Below are 23,068 nucleotides of genomic sequence, written 5' to 3' on the forward strand. Positions count from 1 at the left end.
TTAAGATGCGTTTTGGTCGATCGGCTCACAAGTGGATGACGCTAAATACAGGTGTAAACGGGGTGTAAAATGTTTCATCCACTTCAACCACTTCCAGAGGTAGTCGAAAACACAACCTGGTCTGATGGAAAGACGTACCTGTGGGAACATTTTCGCAAGTCACAAAAATACGTACCAATACGTACATATCACTGCAGTTTCCAACAGAAATGAACACTAGAGGCAGTAAAACAGCAAGAGCTTTTAATCGTTTTCATACACAGTTACGATTACAGGATCAGATTAACCAGCTCTATATGTTTTGCTTTTCTGACATAACAAGCTTGCTTGGTAGCTCAGCTTATATGGAGTTGGACTTAGGATGAGGAAGCCTTGGGTACAAATCCAGGGAAAAATGAGTCTCGGTAAAAGATCTCAAAGATGAGAGATTAAAACAGCATGATTATGGATGCTTTTTACGTCACATTTGCTTTTGTTAACACTATTGGGTAGGTTTAGGTGTAGCATTACACTTTTAGCGCCACTCGCCGGACAAAATTTTAAATCAGAACTGCGGTGATTCGTATAAAAACGTCATAAAAACTTACCATATTCACATTTATCTGTTCCGGCAAAAAATGAACATCCTTTTAGCGCCACTCACTGGACATTTCACATTGAAACTGCAGTGATATGTACGTATTGGTACATATTTTGCGACTCACAAAAACGTTCCCGCAGGTACGTTTTTCTAATGAGACCAGGCTCCGAAAACACATTAGAGCGGATTGCTTTCGTAGTGGAAACGCTCATGTGGTCGAATGTGTTACAAAAGACAGTCCACTCTCCGCCTACTGGCCTAACGCGTAAACATTATGGGAAGCGCGCTAGCCAGATGGGATTTAAACTTTGTCGACTGAAGACCTATGTTTGATTTGAAGAGGAAAAACGTACCAAGTACAATGTTCTCTCACCATTCCTGATTTCTAATTTGCTGGACTGCTTCACAAACAAGGGTCAATTCTGGATTTGCACAAAAGATTAGCATAACGGCACATTCTAGTTGATGAGTTGAATCAACTCCACAGCAACTACATAAATTTATCCACTAACCATTCAGAAACGTCCAGTTGCATTCTAAAAGTTGTAATTTCTTCCTGAGTCTCTCCATCAGACTCCGGTTTGAACAATGTAAGGCTGAACACCGTTACTGACAATCGTCATTTTGGCTGCGTGAGATTGTCCAGCTTTGTTGTTGTTGAGCAACCGTAGCGTGAGCTGTTAGAGCTCCGCCCTCTTCTGGAAATGGGGCTCGGGAGCAGCAGCTCATTTGCATTTAAAGGGACACACACAAAAATTACATGTTTTTCAAATCTGACAAGCAATAATAAAAGATCTGTGCTGTATTTTGAACTGAAACTTCACAGACACATTCTGTGATTCTTATATTACATCTTGTGAAAAGGGGCATAATAGGTCCCCTTTAAAATGCTGTATGTTGCTAAAGTATTGTGAGCAGTTGCTTTGCCGTTTCTGGGTAGTTAGTTACTATTGTTTTTTAAACTGGTTGATTCCTATAGGTGGTTGTTAGGGCATTGATAAACGGTTGCAGATGTCTTCTGAAAGGTTGATAGACAGATAGATTGGATTTGATGGACAAATGCTGTGGTGGGAGGAATAACAGTCCCAAGATTTCAATGGAAATCTATGGGATATTTTGATTATCAGCTACAAAGTACGAAGTTTGATGTAAGCCAAGTTTGCAAACATAACTAGATTGGAGGTTTGTACTGTTTAAAGCAGCAGTATGAACAACATGATCACTCTGTAGTCTCTCTGATGTATCACAAACCTACTTTCTTTTCAGGCTGACCCCAAAATTGTCATTGTGAGAATGTGTCCCTCAGCCCTTGTGCTGCCCTCATAAAAAACCTGCCCTCATCCGAGCAGACAGTTTAGACTAGTGTATGTGCCACACAGTAGATCACTGAGGGCACTTTGCTTACAGGTGGGGAGCAGAACACATCCGCACACTCAGACCACAATACCAAAAGGGCATTCTGGGTGATTTGGTTATGCAGATGACATGAGAATGAATAGGGGGTCTAAGCGGTAAACAGGACAGTCACCATGGGGAGCCCAGCTGTTTTGGAGTCTGGCCTTTTTCCTCCTTGAGTAATGTGCAAATCATTATCATGGCAGCAGTACACACACACAAAAGACATCGTGGTTAGAACCTGTCTGAACAGAAAATAGAGCGACGCGTGAGAAAAACACAGCAAGATCTTTCTCAGACAGCTGCACTTCATCTGAACAACCTTGTGAACACACAGATGATCTGTTCATCAGGTGAACAGCTTTAAATGATGGTAATAATCTGCCTGGAACTGAGTAATTGGTTGTGGTGTGAAACTGTGTGTTAAAGCTGTTTACTCAGCATCAAGGCTGAATGGAGTTGTTTGTCTTCTGTGAGAACTAACTCTTCCTGTGGTGGACGTCGTCCTCAACATGCTAGCCACCCACAGTCAATGACTGAAGCACTAGGTATGCGATCTGCCAAGTGCACTACACTGTGTAGGTGTGTGTTTCACAGTTGTCATAACACTGCCTTATAATTTCTTGAGGAATACAAAGCCATTTTCAATCGCACATATGGACAAAAAACATCAAAGCAATACAAAATTAATTGTACGGTGTATGTAATTAGACTTTACAGAAAATAAAGTATGGCAAATTTAGATTTAAGGGTTAGGTTTAGGGTTCAACTGTGGCAGTACCATGGTAAAGTGATTACTTTAATAGACAATTACCATATTCCATGTATTTGCATGGTGCAAGGTACTTCAAAGACTTTCATGGAACTACCATGGATCAAGATCAAAAGACCATAATATAGTACTTTGATGGTGTATTATACAAAATATTGCATGAATACCAGTACACTTACAAAAGTACTGTGGTAATACCATAATATCACTGTACTTTTACAATGCCACAGATGTGATCAAATGGTTAGATTAGTGTTCAACAAATACATTTTTTCAATGTTTGTTTCTAATTATTACATAACTTCCCTTGTGAAAAAGAAGTACATTTTAGCATACTTTTAAAAAGAGTCCTTTTTATGAATATAATAAGGATATACTTAAGTGTGAACTGGGAACTGAAAGTAATGTTTTCAGACACTTAACTGCATGTTAACTGCAATTAAATGAAAATGTATTACAGTTTAAATTTTTATAAAATACAATTAGTTCAAATGAACAGGTTTGACTCTTTATATAACTTCCTAATTTCTTCTATTGTCTTTGAAATATGGTTACTGTTGAATAAACTAAAATATACTTTTATGTCATTTCCATTGTACGCTTTGCATTTAAATATACTTGTAATTACACATTTGTAACAATGAAGTAAAATATAATAACTTTAAATGTAATATCGAATATTAATTAAGTATAATTAAGTACTTTACATGTGCTTTAGTATGTTAGTCATCACATCAAAATAAGTGCACTTCTTTAAAGCAAGACCAAAGATTATTAAAACAATTATTTAAAACTTTTCATTTGGCATTAAATGTGTTAAAAAATAGTCATGAAAGTGTCTCTCTTTAAGTGGCCTTTTATTTTAGTAATATTATCTGCAAGTAGTTTTTTGAAAAATATAGGCCTACTTTTATGATTTTAAGTACACTACAAGTGAGCTTCAAATCTTCAAATTAAACAATTAAGCCCAATACAAGCATTAAGCACTTCTTTTTCATGAGCGTTTAGATCCTTTTTGTCCATTGTTTACTATGGTAAATGATTACCATAATAATCATACAACATGTATTTGCATGATGCTTTAAAGTACCATGGAACTAGCAAGTACAAAAAAAAACAAAAAAAAAAACATACTAGCCACAGTACTTCCTGGTGCCTTTCTGTTAGTAGGTTAGACAGCTAGTTATTTCAATAAAACTTATAATATAAGTGTGCACTTTATCCTCACAAAAAGCAGGGCTGCCAACTCTCACGCACATTCAGCATGAGACTCACGCAACCGTTCTCACGCGCTCACGCCACACCTTCATTGTGAAAAACATCGCTGAGCAGAAAGGACACTGACAAAGCGCCGACGGACAAGACAGAGCAGGTTACTTCTAATATGACACAAAGTGTCAGCTTTCAAATTCTTTCAATTTTATTACGACATATAAACAATACCGTTTGGCACTCTAATGTGGTGTGACAGATTGCTGTAGCGCCTCAGTTCAAGCGGCAGCTGAACTGATCATCTCTTCTCCTTTACTACTAGTTATAGCACCAAATATACATGAATGAACATCAAACAGGGTATATAAGATACAGTACAACTTACTGAAATGTCTAATGTAATCACTCAATCAGTGTTTCAACCGCGGAAAAGACAATAAAATAGCTTGTAAACAACGTAACATTATTTACCTCAGGCCATTCAATGACCAAACTCGATAATCAGCTAGAAAAATTAACTATAAAGAGGAGTGTTTTGATGAACATATGCACTATAAGCATATTACATATTCATTAGGCTTTACTCGTATATCATTAAAAATATTATAACGTTATTATTATAATAAAAAAAACACCTTATTAACTGTAGCCTATATAATTGTATATAAATCGTGGTTCATTTCAACCTTTAATATTATAGTAATGTACCAGCTGACATGGTTCCCTGTATAGTTTACAGCATTAGTTGAGATTGTATCCAAATGAATCAATATTGAAACGAATTGAATCGAGATCGGAATCGATTCGCAAGCTTATGAATCGAATCGTGAAATTTGTGTCAATCCCCAGCCCTAATAAAAACACCAGTCATTGTAGCCTACCTAAACATTGTAACATGTTGTCAGTAAACTTGATGAAATTCTGTTCAGTTAGGCTACCAAATGTTTTGACAAACACAGAATAGACTACTTTCATGTGATGTAATTAAAAAAATAAAAAATAAAAAAAATCCATAATTCTCACTCCAAGCTGAACTCAAAAGTTGGCATCCCTGCAAAAAGTCTTATGGCAAGTATGGTAATATCATTGTACTTTAAGAGTAGCCTATAATGATTACTGTAGCCTATATTTACTTCTAGTTTGTAATCAAAGCGCGTGAATCGATACTCTTGTGGTCTCTCACCGTCTCTGAGCTCACGGATGTTCTGAGCTTCTCCACCGCGGGAATGTAAACGGGAATGATCTCTCCGTTCCTCTCCGGCACCGGGGGCGGCGGTGGCGTGTCGTCCCGCATCATCTCGTCGCTGATCTCGGGCTCATCATCGCATTCGGGCACAGGAATGCCCTCCGTGACAAACTCCCTCACACACTTCAGCTCGTGTTTCTTCAGCAGCTGGTCGGTGTCCACGTCCACCACTATGAGCTCCAGGCTCCCGGCGCTCGCGCGTATCCTCGCCACGACCTGCTGATGGCTGTCGCTCTCCACGCGCTCTCCGTTCACGAACACCAGCCTGTCGCCCGCGCGCAGACCGGACAGCTCGGCGGGGGAGTCGGGCTCCACCAGGCGGATAAACTGGCCGGTTTTGCCCTTCTCTCCGTGCAGATGGAAACCGTATCCGTTCTCGCCCTTCTCCAGGACGCACAGTCGCGGGCGCAGAGTCTGGCTGGGCATCACGCGAGTCACCTGTTGACTTAATCTGATAAATAAATAGATGAAGAATAACTGAGAGTCCTGCGCTCAGGTGCTCACGGATGAAGCATGTTAACCCGCTCGGTCTCAGGAAATGCAAGGATTTGTTGTTGATAAAGTATGAAGAGAAAGTTCTAGTGTTCGAGTGTTTGATCGGCAGCACATCAACATCCAAATCCAGCCCATGGAGGAGTGACTCCTCTAGAACCTCCTCCTCCCCTCCACACTTCAGCTAAAAGAAGGGTGAACTGGGGTCATCTCATTCTCTGGCACTTTTTCTTTTTTTTTTTTCGCACTTTCGACTTCTGTTATTTACTGTGATGTCATCCGCACACTTCACAAATGACACATATCTCTCTGGAATGACCGATTTTGCTTTAAAAAAAGAAATGATGTAGGCCTGTAATTAACATATAGCCTACATAATGTATAATTAACATACATAAAAATATGATTTAAAATTTTGATTAAAATTATACTGGGTTAAAAAGAAGTTGGGTTAAATATGGAAAAACCCAGCGATTGGGTTAAATGTTTATTCCAACATGCTAGGTAGTTTTATCTAACGTGGTTAAAAAACATCCAAAACAATTTTTGAGCAAGTACATAACCAGCCAGTGTTCAAAACTATCTCCTTACCTTAGCCCGATTCACAACGGTAAGCTTGTAATAATGTTTTATAATTTGAGTGGTACTGGTAGGTTTCTGCGGGAAATTCGAGCATGTCGCCGTTCATCTTTGTGTCATTTCGTCACGTCTGTTTACATAAAGAAGGAGTCCCAGCTAGTAGGCTAAATCACATGTGAGGATGGCAGATCATTTATAGCGTTTCTCACAGCAGCTGCAATAATTAAACATTAATTTATCATTTTGATGGTGGATTGTAATCCAGAAAGATCCAAATGACAATCATCAGTGACAACTGGAGATTCACCCGTAGACAAAAGCAAAAGACTTTGGACAGATACAGTGGATACAGAAATTGAAATCTACAGGTAACTAATACAGACTCAATACACAGTCACACAATGCTGATGTTGTTAACATTAACAATTCGAGAACAAAGTATAACAATAATAATAATTTGCACAGTTTGACGTGATCCAAGCTAAGCGATAGATTAAATCATTGGCAGCGCGATTTATTGTAATGCTTTTTTTCCTCAGTTGGTCAGAAAGTGGCAGATTTGTTACTAGATTTGTTTGTTTTCACCGGAAAATGTCATCTGAACAAGTAATTACTTGTTCAGATGACATTTTCTGGTGAAAATTCTTATTTTGGTCATACTTCCAAGATTATAATCTGTGATTCCGAAGTACCACACCGATGTGGTGACTGACAGCAAACATTAGATTCATCCGTGCTGAGGAGCCGTGCCGATGCACAACCCACATAAAGATGATAATTCCGCAAATTACTGCAATTGACCCTTCGCCGGGAGTTTGATTGACAAGCGATCTAACCAATCATAACGCCGAATCTGCCATTTTGTCCGACAAAGCAGTCAGGAGTTAGAAGATTATCCTCGGTGGACTTGAACTTGAAAAATGGTTTGTACTGACGTCTTTCCACGTTTGAAACAACATTCCTTCTGATGTTCATTCATGTTTATTTGATGTTATAAATTGACTAGTTACGACACATTAAAGAGCCACAAAACGGTTTTTATTGTTCGAATTTCTTTAAAAAATTACATAATTTGAAAGCTGGGACTTTGTTTAATATCATAAGTAATCTGTTCTGTCTTGTCTGTCGAGGTGTTGTCAGTGTCCTCTTTGCTCCGCAATGTATTTTTCACTCTGTGTGGCGTGACAGCGCCATGGCTTGTCGGACAAAGCAACAGTAACTAAGGGGGGCAGGTCTTTGCGAAGGGTCAATTGCAGGTTTCAAACAGAGATGGCGACAAAAAGACAAAACTTACAGACTGTAGCTTTAACTCAAATATTGTTTAAAAATTACTATATGGCCGGCTTAAGATGAACCCAAAATAGTTTGGAAATAAAAAAAATAAATAAAAAAAATCAGACACCTAATTAGGCAACAGTAACAATCAAAAGGTAAATATTTATTAGTAAGCAATTTAATGTTTATTATTTAATTATTATTTATTAAACAGTGATAAATGTTAATTTATTAAACACATTAATACATGTTTATTTCCAGCCTATTTTGGGTACATTTTAAGCATGCAAAATAGTAATTTTTAAACAATATTTGAGTTAAAACTACCCAGCAGGTTGGGTAAAACATTTAACCCAACTGCTGAGTCAAAACCACCCAATTGCTGGGTTTATCCATATTTAACCCAACTTGGGTTTATTTTTAAACCAGCATTTTTTAGAGTGCAAACCAATTTAAATAAAATTAAAATGTAATTATATTAGCTATAAGAAAATGATTTGTCATGTTAAATGGTATAAATAAATGATTTCCTCTGCCAAATCCCAAAATGCAAAAGTTAGTGCACTTCAGAAGAGACAAGTGAGATATATATTAAGGAAGAAAAATCAAGGTAAGCAGAATGTTTTCCTATCAATTTTTTCCAGTTGAATTGAAAAAGTGTAGTTTCACAATTTTAATCCATATTTTGTTGCATAAAAACATCAGATAAAAGTTTTATTTTTCTGGTCTTTTCTTTTACAGGCATGAAATCAGAGGATTTCAATCACATGGCACCCAGCTAGAGTATGGTAATGTGCAAACAGACTTGCAAATTTTGGCTACACATCCCACATTTCCCAGTGATCCATATCATCTGAATTCATCCTATATTACTGTATGGGAAACTGGGGCTAGCTGTCACACAGATTGTTATATCTCAGTAACTAGGGTTGTTACGGTTCTGTTTTCTCTAGCAATGGTTTATTAAAACATGATTTTAATAATTCTGTTTAAAACAGAAAATGGAGTCACAGAGGAAGTCAACAGATATTATCTTTCTTGCTCATTACTCCTTGCCATGAACCAAATATTTAGCAAACAGGTGCAGTGTCACTGTGTGAGTGATAACCAATAGCAGTCCACAGACCAGTGTCTAGCCAAGATCAAATAACATTTACATTTATTCATTTGGCAGATGATTTTATGCAAAACAACTTACATAGTACAGCACAAGCATTTACTCATTTAAATAAGACTTGTTCATCTTCTCTTGACCCAAACCGAGACCCATAGGTCAACCTGACGTTCACGTAATTCACTTTATTTAAAAGTACAGGACACATATAAACTTGAAAGGTAAGGCAACAATTAAATCGATAAGCTCATTATTTATTCGTAATTCTCAGTGTGTAACACCGCCCCCCTGTGGCTTTAAATATTAATGAATGAAACGATGGAAAACACCCAAACAAAGCACTGAAAACAAAAAGTCCTCTCTTACAACACACGTGTACGTGGTTACAATGGACATTCTCATGGCACTTTGTGATCACTGTGAAAATAAAATAATAGTAAAATATTTTACAATACAGCCCATTTTCACATTTCACATTAATCTCTATGTAGGGTATGTCTGACAATCATACTAGTGAGTGTGACATGCGAAACGAAACCCCTATTACATCATGATCAGGCCTGACTCTGTCAAGCTGTGCTATGATTGTTTTCAAGTCAACACACTGATTGTAAACATAATACTTAACAGAAGCTGATATTTTGACTAAAACACTACAGACACAAGCCCACTGCCCAATTAGAGCACATTTGCATGGCGTATAATGTAATTTAATAGCAATATATTTTATACTGTGTGTAGACAGAGGCTATAACCATCAGAGAAACCCGGAAAAACCATGTTACACAGACAAACGTACCTGGAAACTGTACACACCTGGATTAATGCAGTTTATAATGCAGACCTCCAGAAGCTTATTACTCTGATGTACCTCAGCAGTATTTGGCTGTATATTCCTGACTAGAAAGCGAAGAGGGGTCTGGGGGATCATTGGACACATCAAAACAACACACGTTTCATTCTCTCTCTCTCACACACACACACACACACACGTCTTTGTGTAGAAATATCTCAGGTGTTGACCAGATGAAGACGTGGAGGAGGGCCGTCACACGAGGCTGCCGCAACAGCTGGACTTCTGCTTCTGTGACTCAATGTAATCGTGGATCTTGAACTTGGGCTCGTGGGGCTGCTGGAGATTTCTGTGCTTCAGTTCTCTATGTGGAGATTAAAAGAGAAACATTTTAAAAGAACGAAATTTCCAGCGATTTCAGTGTAATAACTAGAAGTAGATAATCAAGGCAAACTTTGAATGTTTGTTTGACAAAGCATTAAAAACACCTTGAAGTTCTTATGTAGTTTGAAGGCCCTTGTGAAAAAGAAGTGCACTATATTGTATTGAATGTGCACTTGTAGTGTACTTCAAATCTTAAAAGTATATACATATGTTTTATAACATTCTACTTGCAAAAATTAAAATATTACTGAAATAAAAGGCCACTTAAGTGCACTTAAAGTAAAGAAAGACACAATTTTTATGACTGTTTCTTAACACACTTAAGTAGACTTTTAAAAAGTATACTTAGTAAAAATGTCAAAAAAAAAAGTTTCATTTTAAAGTAAATTTCAAATCATTTTAAAATAATAAATCATGTTATAATTAATATGAGAATACACTTATTTTGATGTGTAGTATTATTTGATATTACAGTTAATATATTTTAAATTAACTAAAGTGAAACTTCACAAACATGTAGTTAAAAATATATTTAAATACATCACATACAAGTTTCAGTAGAAATTACATTTAAGTATATTTTAGTTTATCATAAATGCTTGTCAGTTCATTCAGCAGCAACTTTAACCATATTTCAAAGACAATAGAAGTAATTAAATTACATATGAAGATGTACTTAAGCTTATTGGCTTCTATATCCATTTAAATCGTTATTTAATTGCATTTAACATGCAGTTAAAGTGTCCAAAAATGACATTCAGTTCACACTTCAAGGGTTAGTTCACCCAAAAATCACCCTCATGTCGTTTCACACCCGTAAGACCCGTTCATCTTCAGAACACAAATTAAGATATTTTTGATAAAATCGTATGGCTCTGTGAGGCCTCCATTGCCAGCAAGTTAATTTAACACTTTCAATGTCCAGAAAGCTACTAAAGACATATTTAAAACAGTTTGTGTGACTGCAGTGGTTCAACCTTAATATTATGAAGTGACGAGAATACTTTTTGTGTGCCAAAAAAACCCCCCAAAATAACGACTTTATTCAACAATATCTAGTGATGGGCGATTTCAAAACACTGCTTCGTGAAGCTTCGAAGCTTTACGAATCTTTTGTTTCAAATCAGTGGTTCAGAGCGTGTATCAAACGATCTCAAGCTGCCAAAGTCACGTAATTTCAGTAAACGAGGCCTTGTTACGTCATAAGTGTTTCAAAACATTTCGAAATTTCAATGGTTCACGTGACATTGGCAGTTACGCTACGGACCACTGATTCGAAACAAAAGATTAGTAAAGCTTCATGAAGCAGTATGTCTTTAGTAGCTTTCTGGGCATTTGAAAGCGTTAATTATCTTGCTGTCAATGCAGGCCTCAATGAGCCATCGGATTTTATCAAAGATATCTTAATTTGTGCTCTGAAGATGAACGAAGGTCTTAAGGGTATGGAACGACATGAGGGTGAGTAATTAATGACAATTTTTATTTCTGGGTGAACTAACCCTTTAAGTGTATATTTTAAAGTATATTATTCCCAAAATCAGTTCTTTTTTAAAAGTATGGTAATATGTTCTTTTTCACAAGAGGAGAGACTTACAGTTTTACACTTATATAAGTGATCTGCATTTGCATTACAAAGCTGTTGCTAATGGGTTTAAAGTGGTTGCTATGGAAAACTAGGGTAGTACTTAGCCTATTACTATGTGGTTGCCAGTTTGTTTAGGTGGTTGCCAGGGCATTTCTAGGCAGTTACTCCAGAAGAGTCTCAAACACATTATCCGAGGTATCATTCATGTCCAAACTGTGAAGGACTTTTCCCCTCCCTCTTGCAGCTCATCTCTTCTCTTCTCTGATGATGTGTTTACTGCCGTGAGGGCGGGGCAACCTGTCACTCACATGAGATCCACTAATAGCAAACCACAACCATCCTATCAATTCCCCATGGACAAAATCAAGCCCCGCCCTACATTTCTTTTTTTCCTTTCACATGAATATATGTCTTAGGGTACATTTACACGACAACGATGTACTAAAATCTGAAAAGTTTTTCCTTAGCATTATTCACAGACAATGTTGTCAGAACAATCAACTTTAGTTTCATGCCGACTTTAATATTTATTTCAATCCCTAACAGAATATATTATCAATGGTGACACTAGTTTGTCTCACATTAATGTATATAATATATAAAAATAAAGTCTCAGACCTTGCTATGGCATGGAAAGCGAGTTCCACATTGACACCAGTCTTGGCACTTGTCTCCATGAAAGGGACTCCATATTGCTTTAGTAAAGAAAAATAAAAAGTACTGAAGTTAAATAACTGTTCACTGGTCATTTGTAAGAGCAGGTATATGGAAGCATGCGTGTTAAATACAGGTCCACTCATACCTTAGCCAGCTTCTCCCCTTCTTCATGTGTGATGACCCTCTCAGCAGTCATGTCTGACTGGAGGAACACAAATACACATGAAAAACATTAATGCATTTGCATTTGTGCTTCTGAAAGACACCTGTCTTACCGAAGTGAAGCTACCCCAAAATACATGTCCTTGTTAACCTACAAAGCCAAATTAACCAACAAGAGTGTGAATAAAAGGTCCAGATTTCAATAAGCTGTTATGATTTTATTAAAGAAACATTCTGGGATGAATACAAGTTTACCCTATAAAGTCTGACATATGAAATAATAGTGAGGGAAAAAAAAAAAAAAATAGCATTTTTTAAATGGAACAGTTTATTGAACCAATTTAAATAAAATTTAGACAATTTAAAAAAAAAAGAAAAAAGAAAAAAAAAAAGTTTACTTCGCATATATTTAATACATCAGGCTTTTATGACTCATATAGTATGATACAGTAATATGAAACTCACACTCGAGGAGGGAAAAAACTCATTTTTATTCAGAGGCCCAAATATGATATTTTGTGCAGATGATAATATTTATATGGTTAGAAAGATGAAATTCTGATGCTTGTAATGTAAATCAATGAGATAAAACAGTATAACAGACTACTTACATCTCCCAATAATGTCTTGTAAGCTTAGTTTTATTATCAAAGCTCTGTAGTTTTAAAACATATAATGCAATACAATGATGATTGAGAGATGAACAGATAAACCTTCCTCAAAAGCCTGATTGATCCTATTTTGTACGATAAAAAAAAAAAAAAAAAAAAAAAAAAAAAAATTATATATATATATATATCTAACAATAGAAAAGCTATTCTTATGTTTACTTCATAAAAATCAGTAAAGATTTCACAGCAGAAATACTGAAAGGCCTTTTACTTGCTAAAACAGCATGAACTATCAATCAGATGACAGAAGGCATGTAGGTTTTTCAGCAAATATTTAATTTTATTGATAATTTGCATATCAAATACAATATAGTAGGCTTTATAGGGTTAAGCCCTATGAGTATTTTTGGCATGCAGTTACCTCAAAACTTCCCTCAGTGTTTATAGTAATGCATTTACAGTGAAAGTAAACTAGGCCAGTATTCCTGAGCAAGGTTCCAAAAGTCCAACACTGGGACATTTCCCTATTTGTATTACTTTGCTTGTCTGTGTTTTTGCATCCCAGACAGACTGTCAGGCTGTGCTTTTAGTGGTGGGGATATTTCACTTACTCTTTTTACTGGTTAAATCATTACACCAATAGATGGCGACAATTAACAAGTCTTTAAGTAAGTCACTGAATAGATCGCTTGACCAGTTCCAGTGATGAATTCAGGAATGGAGTCACTCAATAGTTGATTCTGATTTGGCTTTGTTTGGAACGATTTTGAACTGCTGTATAAAAGCAATGTGCATTGGTCTGAATATCAGCACTCATGTGATGATATTGCTTAAAGGCTGACTTACACTACACAACTTTCACACAAAGCTTTGCCCTAATTTGCAGTCTGGATGAGTCAACGCTAGTAGCAAAAAGTCAGAGACAGCCTGCAGATTTTGGTCAGTCGGAGTTGACATTTCAGAGAAAATGGCATAGTGTGTAATGAGCACATCTCTGATGTTTTAGCTTCAGACTTTGATTCCATCCAGTCAGAGGATAATAAATTGAGCCAATTTTGGAACACATATTGTCGTCATTTGTCATGCGTGTCATAAAAACGAGGTGTATGCTTCTGTGTGAGTTTGTTGTGTTTGGAATGACTTGAAAGTCTGTGTGATTCTCAGTCATTTAGTGTATGATGCTCAGTTTTTCTCTGTAAACATTTATAAAGTTGGCATATGTAGAAACAATTTTCTCTCAGAAATTGCTAGTAAATTTCACAAAAAAATGACTATGAATGGGCAAGTAAAACACTGAATTAAACATACAAGTCTGAAATAGTATTTTGTTGTCAAACACACTCCAGTAATTTTTGTTAATGCATTAAATTAGTTCACCCAAAAATGAAAATTATCCCATGATTTACTCACCCTCAAGCCATCCTAGGTGTAAATGACTTTCTTCTCTCAGTCAAACACAATCAGAGTTATATTAAAAAATATCCTGGCTCTTCCAAGCTTTATACTGGGAGTGAATAGTAACCGAGATTTTGAAGCCCAAAAAAGCACATCCGTCCATTATATAAGTAATCCATACGACACCAGGGGGTTAATAAAGGCCTTCTGAAGCGAAGCGATGGGGTTTCGTAAGAAAAATATCCATAATTGTAACTTTATAAACTGTACTCACTAGCTTCCGGTAAAGTCCGTCCGTCCGTGCGTTCATGAGAGAGTCGAGTTCCGGTGTATGGTGTAGGATGTAGGAGTAGCGTAAGCTTAGGTGAGAGTAGACGCCTCTCGCTGTTCAAACAAACAGGGCTGGGCAACAAACTCAAGGTCCTCTTCTCTTATATCGAAATACTCCAACATTTCTCTTTAAAAATTCTCGCTTTAGACTTCTAATTCATGACGTGTTTTGTTTTTCTCCATCCTCTGCGCTTCCGCATTCATCAATACGTCAGGTCAGAGGTCACTCTTCCGCCGGAATCGACTCGCGTACAACAGAAGCCAGTTATTATTAGTATACAAGCATATAGTAAAGTCATATATATGGATATTTTTCTTACAAAAACACATTGATTCACTTCAGAAGGCCTTTATTAACCCACCAGGAGCCGTATGGATTCCTTTTATGATGGATGCACTTTTTTGGGCTTCAAAATCTCAGTTACTATTCACTCCCATTATAAACCTGGGAAGAGACAGAATATTTATTAAAATAACTCTGATTGTGTTTGTCTGAAAGAAGAAAGTCATATACACCTAGCTTGAGGGTGAGTAAATTATGGGATAATTTTAATTTTAATTCACGTTAACACTTTAACATGAAGAAAGAATGATAAATACATTTTTACAGCATTTTTTAACCTTCGTTAATGCTAGTAAGTTATAAAAAGTCAATGTATAATCTTGGCAATCTAGCCATCATTATTTTAACAACTTTTGTAATGTTATTAATTTAAAAAAAACAGTGTTTCCAATTAGTCAAAAAAGCATAAAATATGCCATTTATATGCTCAGATGTCATCATTTTTGGATTGCCATCTGTTTACAGGTGTCGTGAACCATACTCATACACACAGACACACAGAGCTGAAGCACAACCAAAACAGTGTTTTATTTTATAACCGCTAGAGGGCCAAAAGTTACATAGTGTACCTTTAATTAAACTATCAAACTAGTCTCATGTGGACACATATAATGCCTAAATCTTGTGGACGATCTATTTTGGCTGTGTGCATTTATATATCTCCCTTCCTTTTAGTCCTTTTTTATCCTTTTCTTCTGATTTTTTGCTCGAGGGACAAATTTATTTATTTATTTATTTTTTGTGAAACAGCTCATGTTGAACCCAGGAAGATTCCTCAGCTTTCTGGCTCAATCAGTCCATTAGGGGGCGCTATCTAACCCAGCACAAAACCGGTTAGTGCAGTTACACCAGAACACACCCTAACCGCACATCAAAAGATGTGGTAAAAATGTTTGTGCCTGAAATGAATTACTTGCTAAAATGACACATTAATGCATTAAAGGCAGAAAGGAGATCAAAATATATATATATAAAAGTGTGTGTGTGTGTGTGTGTGTGTGTGTGTGTCTGTCTGTCTGTCTGCATATGCATTAAAACATTATTTGTACCTTTCAAGAGGGTCTGCTTATCTCAGTTCACTCAGGAAGTCCCACTTACCTTGTTGCCAAGCAACATGATGACCACATCCTTCTGTGCGTACTCATAGATTTCAGTCAGCCAGGCCTGCGTAGAAATAGACATGCAACAACAAAAACACTTTGAAGGACAAGAAAGCAGCATCTGCAGCAGAAATGAAGGTCATTTCACAACCCACGCTAACAGCAAGGAAATAAGAACATCAAATAAACATTTTTAAATGTCTTAAAGTGTTTGTCTTACTCTGATGTTGTCGAAGGAGGACTTTCTCGTGATGTCATACAGCAGCAGTAGAGCTGTAATGGAAAGGACAGTATGTTCAAGTCATACAATATGATTCAGAGCTGAGCTTTATTAGCAATTAAACTCTGACTCAAGTCTGCAGTGTTCGTCAGGAACTGTACTGTACACATTTCACTGCAGCGCTGTACGCTTCACCCAGAGACTGAGATTAAAATGAAATGCTCTACTGAGAAACTGACTGTTAGGTAAAGATTTTTTTCAGACCAGTGGTTAACTAATATGGGTTTTTCAATGATCGAAGAAATATCAATAACTAGAGAGCAGACCTAATGGCTAATGATGACTGAATTAATGCCAATATACACTCACCGCCACTTTATTAGGTACAGCTGTTCAACTACTTAACGCAAATATCTAATCAGCCAATCACATGGCAGCAACTCAATTTCATTTAAAGCATGTAGACATGGTCAAGATGATCTGCTGAAGCTCAAACTGAGCATCAGAAGAATGGGGAAGAAAGGTGATTTAAGTGGCTTTTAACATGGCATGGTTGTTGCTGTCAGATGGGCTGGTCTGAGTATTTCAGAAACTGCTGAGCTACTGGGATATTCACGCACAACCATCTCTAGGGTTTACAGAGAATGGTCTGAAAAAGAGAAAATATCCAGTGAGCAGCAGTGCTGTGGGTGAAAATTACTTGTTGATGCCAGAGGTCAGAGGAGAATGGCCAGACTGGTTAAAGCTGATACAAAGGCAACAGTAACTCAAATAACCACTCATTACAACAGAGGTCTGCAGAAGAGCATCTCTGAACGCGCAACATGTTGAACCTTGAAGCAGATGAGCTACAGCAGCAGAAGACCACAGTGGGTGCCAGTCCTGTCAGATAAGAACAGGAAACTGAGGCTGCAATTCACACGGACTCACCAAAATCAGATAACAGAAGATTGGAAAAACATTGCCTGGTCTGTTGAGTGATTTCTGCTGCGACATTCAGATGGTAAGGTCAGAATTTGGCATGAAAGCATGGATCCATCCAGCCTTGTATCAACAGTTCAGGCTTCTGCTGGTGGTGTGATGGTGTGGAGGATATTTACTTGGCACACTTTGGGCCCCTTGGTACCAACTGAGCATCGTTTTAACGCCACAGCCTAACACCGCCAGCAGGATAACACACTATGCCACAAAGCTTAGATAATCTCAAACTGGTTTCTTGTTTCTTGAACATAATGAGTTCACTTTACTCAAATGGCCTTCACAGTCACTAGATCTCAATCCAATAGAGCACTTTTGTGATGTGGTGGAATGGGAGATTCACATCATAGATGTGCAGCCGACAAATCTGCAGCAAGTACGTGATGCTACCACGTCAATATGGACCAAAAATCTCTGAGGAATGTTTCCAGCACCTTGTTGAATATATACCACGAAGAATTAAGGCAGTTCTGAAGGCAAAATGGAGTCCAACCCAGGACTATCAAGGTGTACCTAATAAAGTGGCCAGTGAGTGTATATATGCATATACAGTACAGTAGTTTAATGACACAATTGCATAAATGCAATGAACATGCATTTTTGGCAATATTTACTGAATAAAATAAGAATAAAAAAAAAATTATTTATATATAAATTTATTATATTGTTATAAATTTATTATATTGTTGTTACCACTATTTTATAATAAGCATTAAGGTCACTCGAGGCTCAATATTAGATTTTATCAGTTTACGGTCACACCTAAGAACAGTAATTTTTCTGCGACTGAAAAAATACGAATATGCTGAAATGCAATGAACATTTAAGCAATATTCAATTTACTTAAAGCAAACAAACAAAAACAAAACAAACAAAAAAACCTGCAAAAAAGCAAAGCAAAGCAAAACAAAAAAACAAAACAAAACACAGCAAAACAAAAAAAGCAAAGCAAAAAAAAACAAACAAAAAAAAACAACATTAAAATATTTATTAAATTATTATTAAACATTTTATTATATTGTTGCTACCACTATGTGATTCATAAAAAGGAATGTCACTCGAGGCTGAACATCACAGTGATTTTACCAGTTTACTCCACTTTGTTTCACACATAAGAACACCGTGGTAAAAACATGATAACTCACGGCCTCTTGTGACTCACTGCTTTAATAAGACACGACACCAGTAATGAAGTCTATTAGAAGATGATTTGTCAGATTTCTCAGTGAAGGTGTCATATTTACCCTGAGCGTCTCTGTAGTACGCGTGAGTGACGCTGCGGAACCGCTCCTGACCGGCTGTGTCCCAAATCTGCAGGAGAGGAGCGATAACAGCTCAGGCTTCATTTATATGTCAGGAATACATCAACATAAATCACAAATGAGGCAAAGTGGAAACCCTCAAATGCATTCAGAATATTTTATGTGGTTTTGTCCTGATGTAATAAACCTGATCTTTGAACAGGCAAGGAGGCCAACCAAACTCAATTTTCTGAAATAAATGTGAGCGGTAATGCAAAACACACATCACCACGATGCTAGAGCAGCCTGGCTAGTTGCTAGGGCATTCCCAGGTGGTTGCTAAGGTGTTATGGTCGGTCGCAAGGAGATTTTGTCTGGTCCAAGTCAAGAGTTCACTCCCTGGTCTTTATGATATTCTGGCTCACTCCAAAGCTATGAGATTTTTGTAATCCGCTTTTTTATACGCAAGGTGAAAATCTGACTGCTTAAAGTAACAGCAGACGTCTGTTCAAGTCATATGATTTGAGACACCTTCAAACTGTACTGTACAGGATGAGTTTAGTACAGTACAGTACAGTCACACATACAGATGCTTGTCTCCGCAAAGACCACAAACTAGAGGTATGTAAACAGACAATGACAATGAACCAGACAATGTTTGCTTACCTGGAGTTTGACCTTCATGTTATCCACAGTCACCACCTTATTCTACAGGCAACGGAAAGAAGAAACACTCATTAAAACCACAATACACTGTTTCTGGAAGACAAAATAATGAACAGTGAATAGTTTGTTATTCAAGGAAATCACACACCCACACAACCAAATAGGAAAACAATTTAGCTACTACTAAAGTAAGATCTCTAACTGTGCTATTTTGCTTTTGTGTGGCCAGTCTCTCCACACAGACTTAATTATATAGCGAAGATGAAATAACAGACCAGCTCCCTGTTTAATTTCCTGTTGACGTCAGCTGTTACTTCCTTTGTGAGCAAAACGTTTTAAAAATCGCACCTTCTGCACTGAGAGGACCAGACTTATCAGATGTTTTCATGCACCAAATGGCAGTGCAATCAGAGACGTCAGTCACACAAATGGAAGTGAGATTTTCAGAGATGAGTAATTATCATCCACAGACATTCACATACATCTACAGGAAACCATTTAGGCCCGGCCAATCATTTCAGTGTAGTTAATGCTGACGGATCAAAAAGCGTAGGTGTTTGAAGCTGAAGACTTTCATTTGATTGCCGCTTTCTCCTTGATATGCAGACACAACTGAAACTGTGTTGATTTGTAGGTGCCACCAGTTGCACAGAAATTACACATCTTTAAAACGTGTCTGACTTAATGTTACATCATCCTTTAATGTCCGTTATCAAACGGCTGTAACTCCCAGACCAAACTAATAACAATGTTTGACCACCAATGAAATGCTAGACGTTTCCTCATCTGTTAACTAGAGATGCTACATCCTGCTTTGTTGATTTAGCCTGTCATTTTCTTGAGGTTCAGCAATTTAAAATAGTTCATATTCTGTCATCGTTTATTCACTGTAATGTTGTTCCAAACATGCATTACTTCTTCCATGGAACACAAAAGGAGAAATTTTGAAGCTGCTCTTTTATGTACAAGACTGAAAGGTAAAGGGGATTCTGTCAAATCCCTTAAAAAAAACTAATAAAGTAACTAATCTCTTTTACTTAGTTAATTTTTCAAATAATAAAAAATAAATAAATAAATAAAATACTGTACAGGCATGAATTTGTATTTCCTTCAGCCTGAGGCTTATTCATTTCACTTTTGGCATGAAAGGGCCTTTATATTTGCCAAAAAAACTTTTTTGTTATTAAAAACAAACAAGCAAGCTCAGCCCAGGTTAGAGAAATTAATGCAAAAATAATGCAATGCATAACTTTCCATAAAAAGTAACTAAGTAATGCATTAATTTTAAAAGTAACTTTCCCCAACAATGTTTTTTTTTATAAAAAAAATAAATAAAAAAAATAATAATAATTCCTGCTACGAAGCTTTAAAGGGTTAGTTCACCCCAGAATGAAAATAATGTCATTTATTACTCACCTTCATGTCGTTCCACACCCGTAAGACCTTTGTTCATCTTCAGGACACAAATTAAGATATTTTTGATAAAATCCGATGGCTCAGTGAGGCCTACATTGAGAGCAAGTTATCTTAGACTTTCAAACACCCAGAAAGGTAGTAAAAACATATTTAAAACAGTTCATGTGACTACAGTGGTTCAACCTTAATGTTATGAAGCGACCAGAATACTTTTTGTGTGCCAAAAAAACAAAATAACTTTATTCAACAATATTTAGCACTCGTCACTGAACTAAACACTGCTTCATGAAGCTTCAATGCTTTACAAATCTTTTGTTTTGAATCAGTGGTTCGGAGCGTGTATCAAACGATTTCAAACTGCCAAAGTCATGTGATTTCAGTAAACGAGGCTTCATTGCGCCATAAGCGTTTTGAAATTTCAATGGTTCATGTGACTTTGGCTGTTTGAGATCGTTTGATACACGCTCCGAACCACTGATTCGAAACAAAAGATTAGTTTAAAAAGTTGTTATTTTGATATTTTGGCACACAAAAATTATTCTCGTCGCTCCATAACATTAAGGTTGAACCACTGTAGTCACATGAACTGTTTTAAATGTTTTTTAATACCTTTCTGGGCATTTGAAAGTGTTAATTATCTTGCAGTCAATGAAGGCCTCACTGAGCCATCAGATTTCATCAAAAATATCTTAATTTGCGTTCCAAAGATGAACGAAAGTCTTACGGGTGTGAAACGACATGATGGTGAGTAATTAATGACAGAAATTTCATTTTTGGGTGAACTAACCCTTTAACTTCTCATTAAAACAACACACTTTTAGCATGACCGTCCAAATTAGTCGAATTTAGCGATGACGTTACATTGAAATGATGAGTAGCCACCAATATTGTTACCTAGCTGTTGCTGATACCTAGTTTTACAGAGGTAAGTGTCACAAGAAACAGTCATGAACAAATTTCACAGTTTCACAGACAAGGCTTAAGTCTAATCCCAGACTAAAATGCAAGTTTGAGCTGTTTTAACTGAAAGCAACTTGCACTGACATATCTTAAAATTTGTCAGTGTCACTGTTTTGTCTCAAGATGCACATAAGTAATGTTTTTTCTAAGGCATGTTTATAAAAGCTACTTAAATGTCCTAATTAAACTAAGGCCTAATCCTGGCTTAATCTAAGCCCTGTCTGTGAAACTGGGCCTATATATTCTTTAATTAATAATTCTCATAATAGTCGGGTGATGGCACTAAACCAAATGTATATCTATTGCATCAATATAACTTAAATTAAACTACAAAGCTGGCACAGAGGTATGTATAATTACAAACAAAAGTTACTATGACTTATTTATTTTCAAAGTAAGCTACATGTAGGATAAAAGTAGCCCATGTGACAAAGTAATTTCTGTGACGAACAGTGTAATACGTCAGTGCCTGAATTCCTCGCTACATTTAGTTTCAGTGAAGAACAGACACACACACAAAAAAAAAAAAAAAAAAAAAAAAAAAACTTATTCACTAAAAATACTGCAAAATTTCTGCATATCAAAGCATATTATGTGCATTGTGATTGGTCACAAGATCCATGAGTATCAATGGCACCTGGCATCACTTAAAACAAAACTGGCACAATGAGTCTTGAATAGCTGAATATATAAACAAATGAGAAAGAATTGAAAACTAAAGTGGAGAAGACTTTCAAATTCTGCTAAATTTCTCCTTTTGTGATGTTCATAAGAAAAAAAAAAAGTCACAGGTGTGAAGCAACAGTGGAGTAAATGATGACAAAACTGTTTTCACGGTTGACTAACAATCACAAATGCATGCTTCGACTGCTTAATACACCTTCCAGGAAGTTCTGCATAAAAAAAAAAAAAATGAAATTAGAGCACAGCACGAAGCAATTTGAGAAGAACATTAACTAGTTCAGCAGGCATGTCTCTATTGTTCCTTCAATCACTCTTGCATATCTGACTTGAATGAAAACACAACTCTTTCTTGACAGAACTGCATTCAGCAGAGCTCAGATGTCTCATTCTTCCTCTGAGGGTAAAACCATCAAAAGCTGCAGAATAAGAGAAACTAAAATACACTGACAAAAACAATAGTGATGATTAGGTTTGGGAATTGAGAACTGGTTCTTTTTCAGAACTGTTTAAATTTAAACAAAAATAAATAAAAATAGAGGAAAGTTCTGTTCTAACGGTTCTTCATTGTATGCAGTCTTCCATTCTTTCAGTTATTGGTTTGTATTTTAAACTTAAAGTTATAGTAAAATACTAAAGAGTCTTAATTTATTAATTCTCATGTTGTTCCAAACCCATATGACATTCTTTCTTCCAGAAAACACAAAAGTGGAAGCAAAGTCCCTTTCACGCAAGTCATTCTACTCGGCGGCCATCTTTGAAATGCCTCTATTTCAGTCATGCAATTGCAGATCCTATCTCTTTGAATGGGGAAACATGAAATTCTCCAAAGCTGTTCAACTGTCTCATAAATTGTGTTTCTAAACGATAAAATCATGACA

The 23,068-nt window shown here is 36.5% G+C and overlaps 2 protein-coding genes across 5 annotated transcripts in view; both read right to left on the reverse strand.

Annotated features, from left to right (window-relative positions):
* Nucleotides 1–5,862, reverse strand: part of nherf1b (NHERF family PDZ scaffold protein 1b) — a 33,850-nt gene extending 27,988 nt beyond the window's left edge. Inside the window, exon 1 of one of the 2 annotated variants that reach the window (XM_051886187.1) lies at nt 5,143–5,862. In XM_051886187.1, coding sequence (XP_051742147.1) covers nt 5,143–5,631 — 489 coding nt within the window. In that variant the 5' untranslated portion in view covers nt 5,632–5,862. The remainder of the gene's footprint in view (nt 1–5,142) is intronic. The other variant, XM_051886188.1, reaches the window with a different exon arrangement.
* A 2,831-nt stretch (nt 5,863–8,693) lies between these two features.
* LOC127508353 (ras-related protein Rab-37) overlaps nt 8,694–23,068 on the reverse strand; it is a 31,414-nt gene continuing 17,039 nt past the window's right edge. For all 3 annotated transcript variants that reach the window (XM_051886192.1, XM_051886190.1, XM_051886193.1), the window contains 7 exons: nt 19,131–19,172; nt 18,468–18,534; nt 16,246–16,298; nt 16,024–16,089; nt 12,230–12,286; nt 12,046–12,122; nt 8,694–9,822 (listed from right to left, as the gene is read on the reverse strand). In XM_051886192.1, the coding sequence (XP_051742152.1) occupies nt 9,714–9,822; nt 12,046–12,122; nt 12,230–12,286; nt 16,024–16,089; nt 16,246–16,298; nt 18,468–18,534; nt 19,131–19,172 (471 nt within the window). In that variant the 3' untranslated portion in view covers nt 8,694–9,713. The remainder of the gene's footprint in view (nt 9,823–12,045; nt 12,123–12,229; nt 12,287–16,023; nt 16,090–16,245; nt 16,299–18,467; nt 18,535–19,130; nt 19,173–23,068) is intronic.

Source organism: Ctenopharyngodon idella, chromosome 3 (assembly GCF_019924925.1).
Source record: "Ctenopharyngodon idella isolate HZGC_01 chromosome 3, HZGC01, whole genome shotgun sequence".
NCBI classification, from domain to species: domain Eukaryota; kingdom Metazoa; phylum Chordata; class Actinopteri; order Cypriniformes; family Xenocyprididae; genus Ctenopharyngodon; species Ctenopharyngodon idella.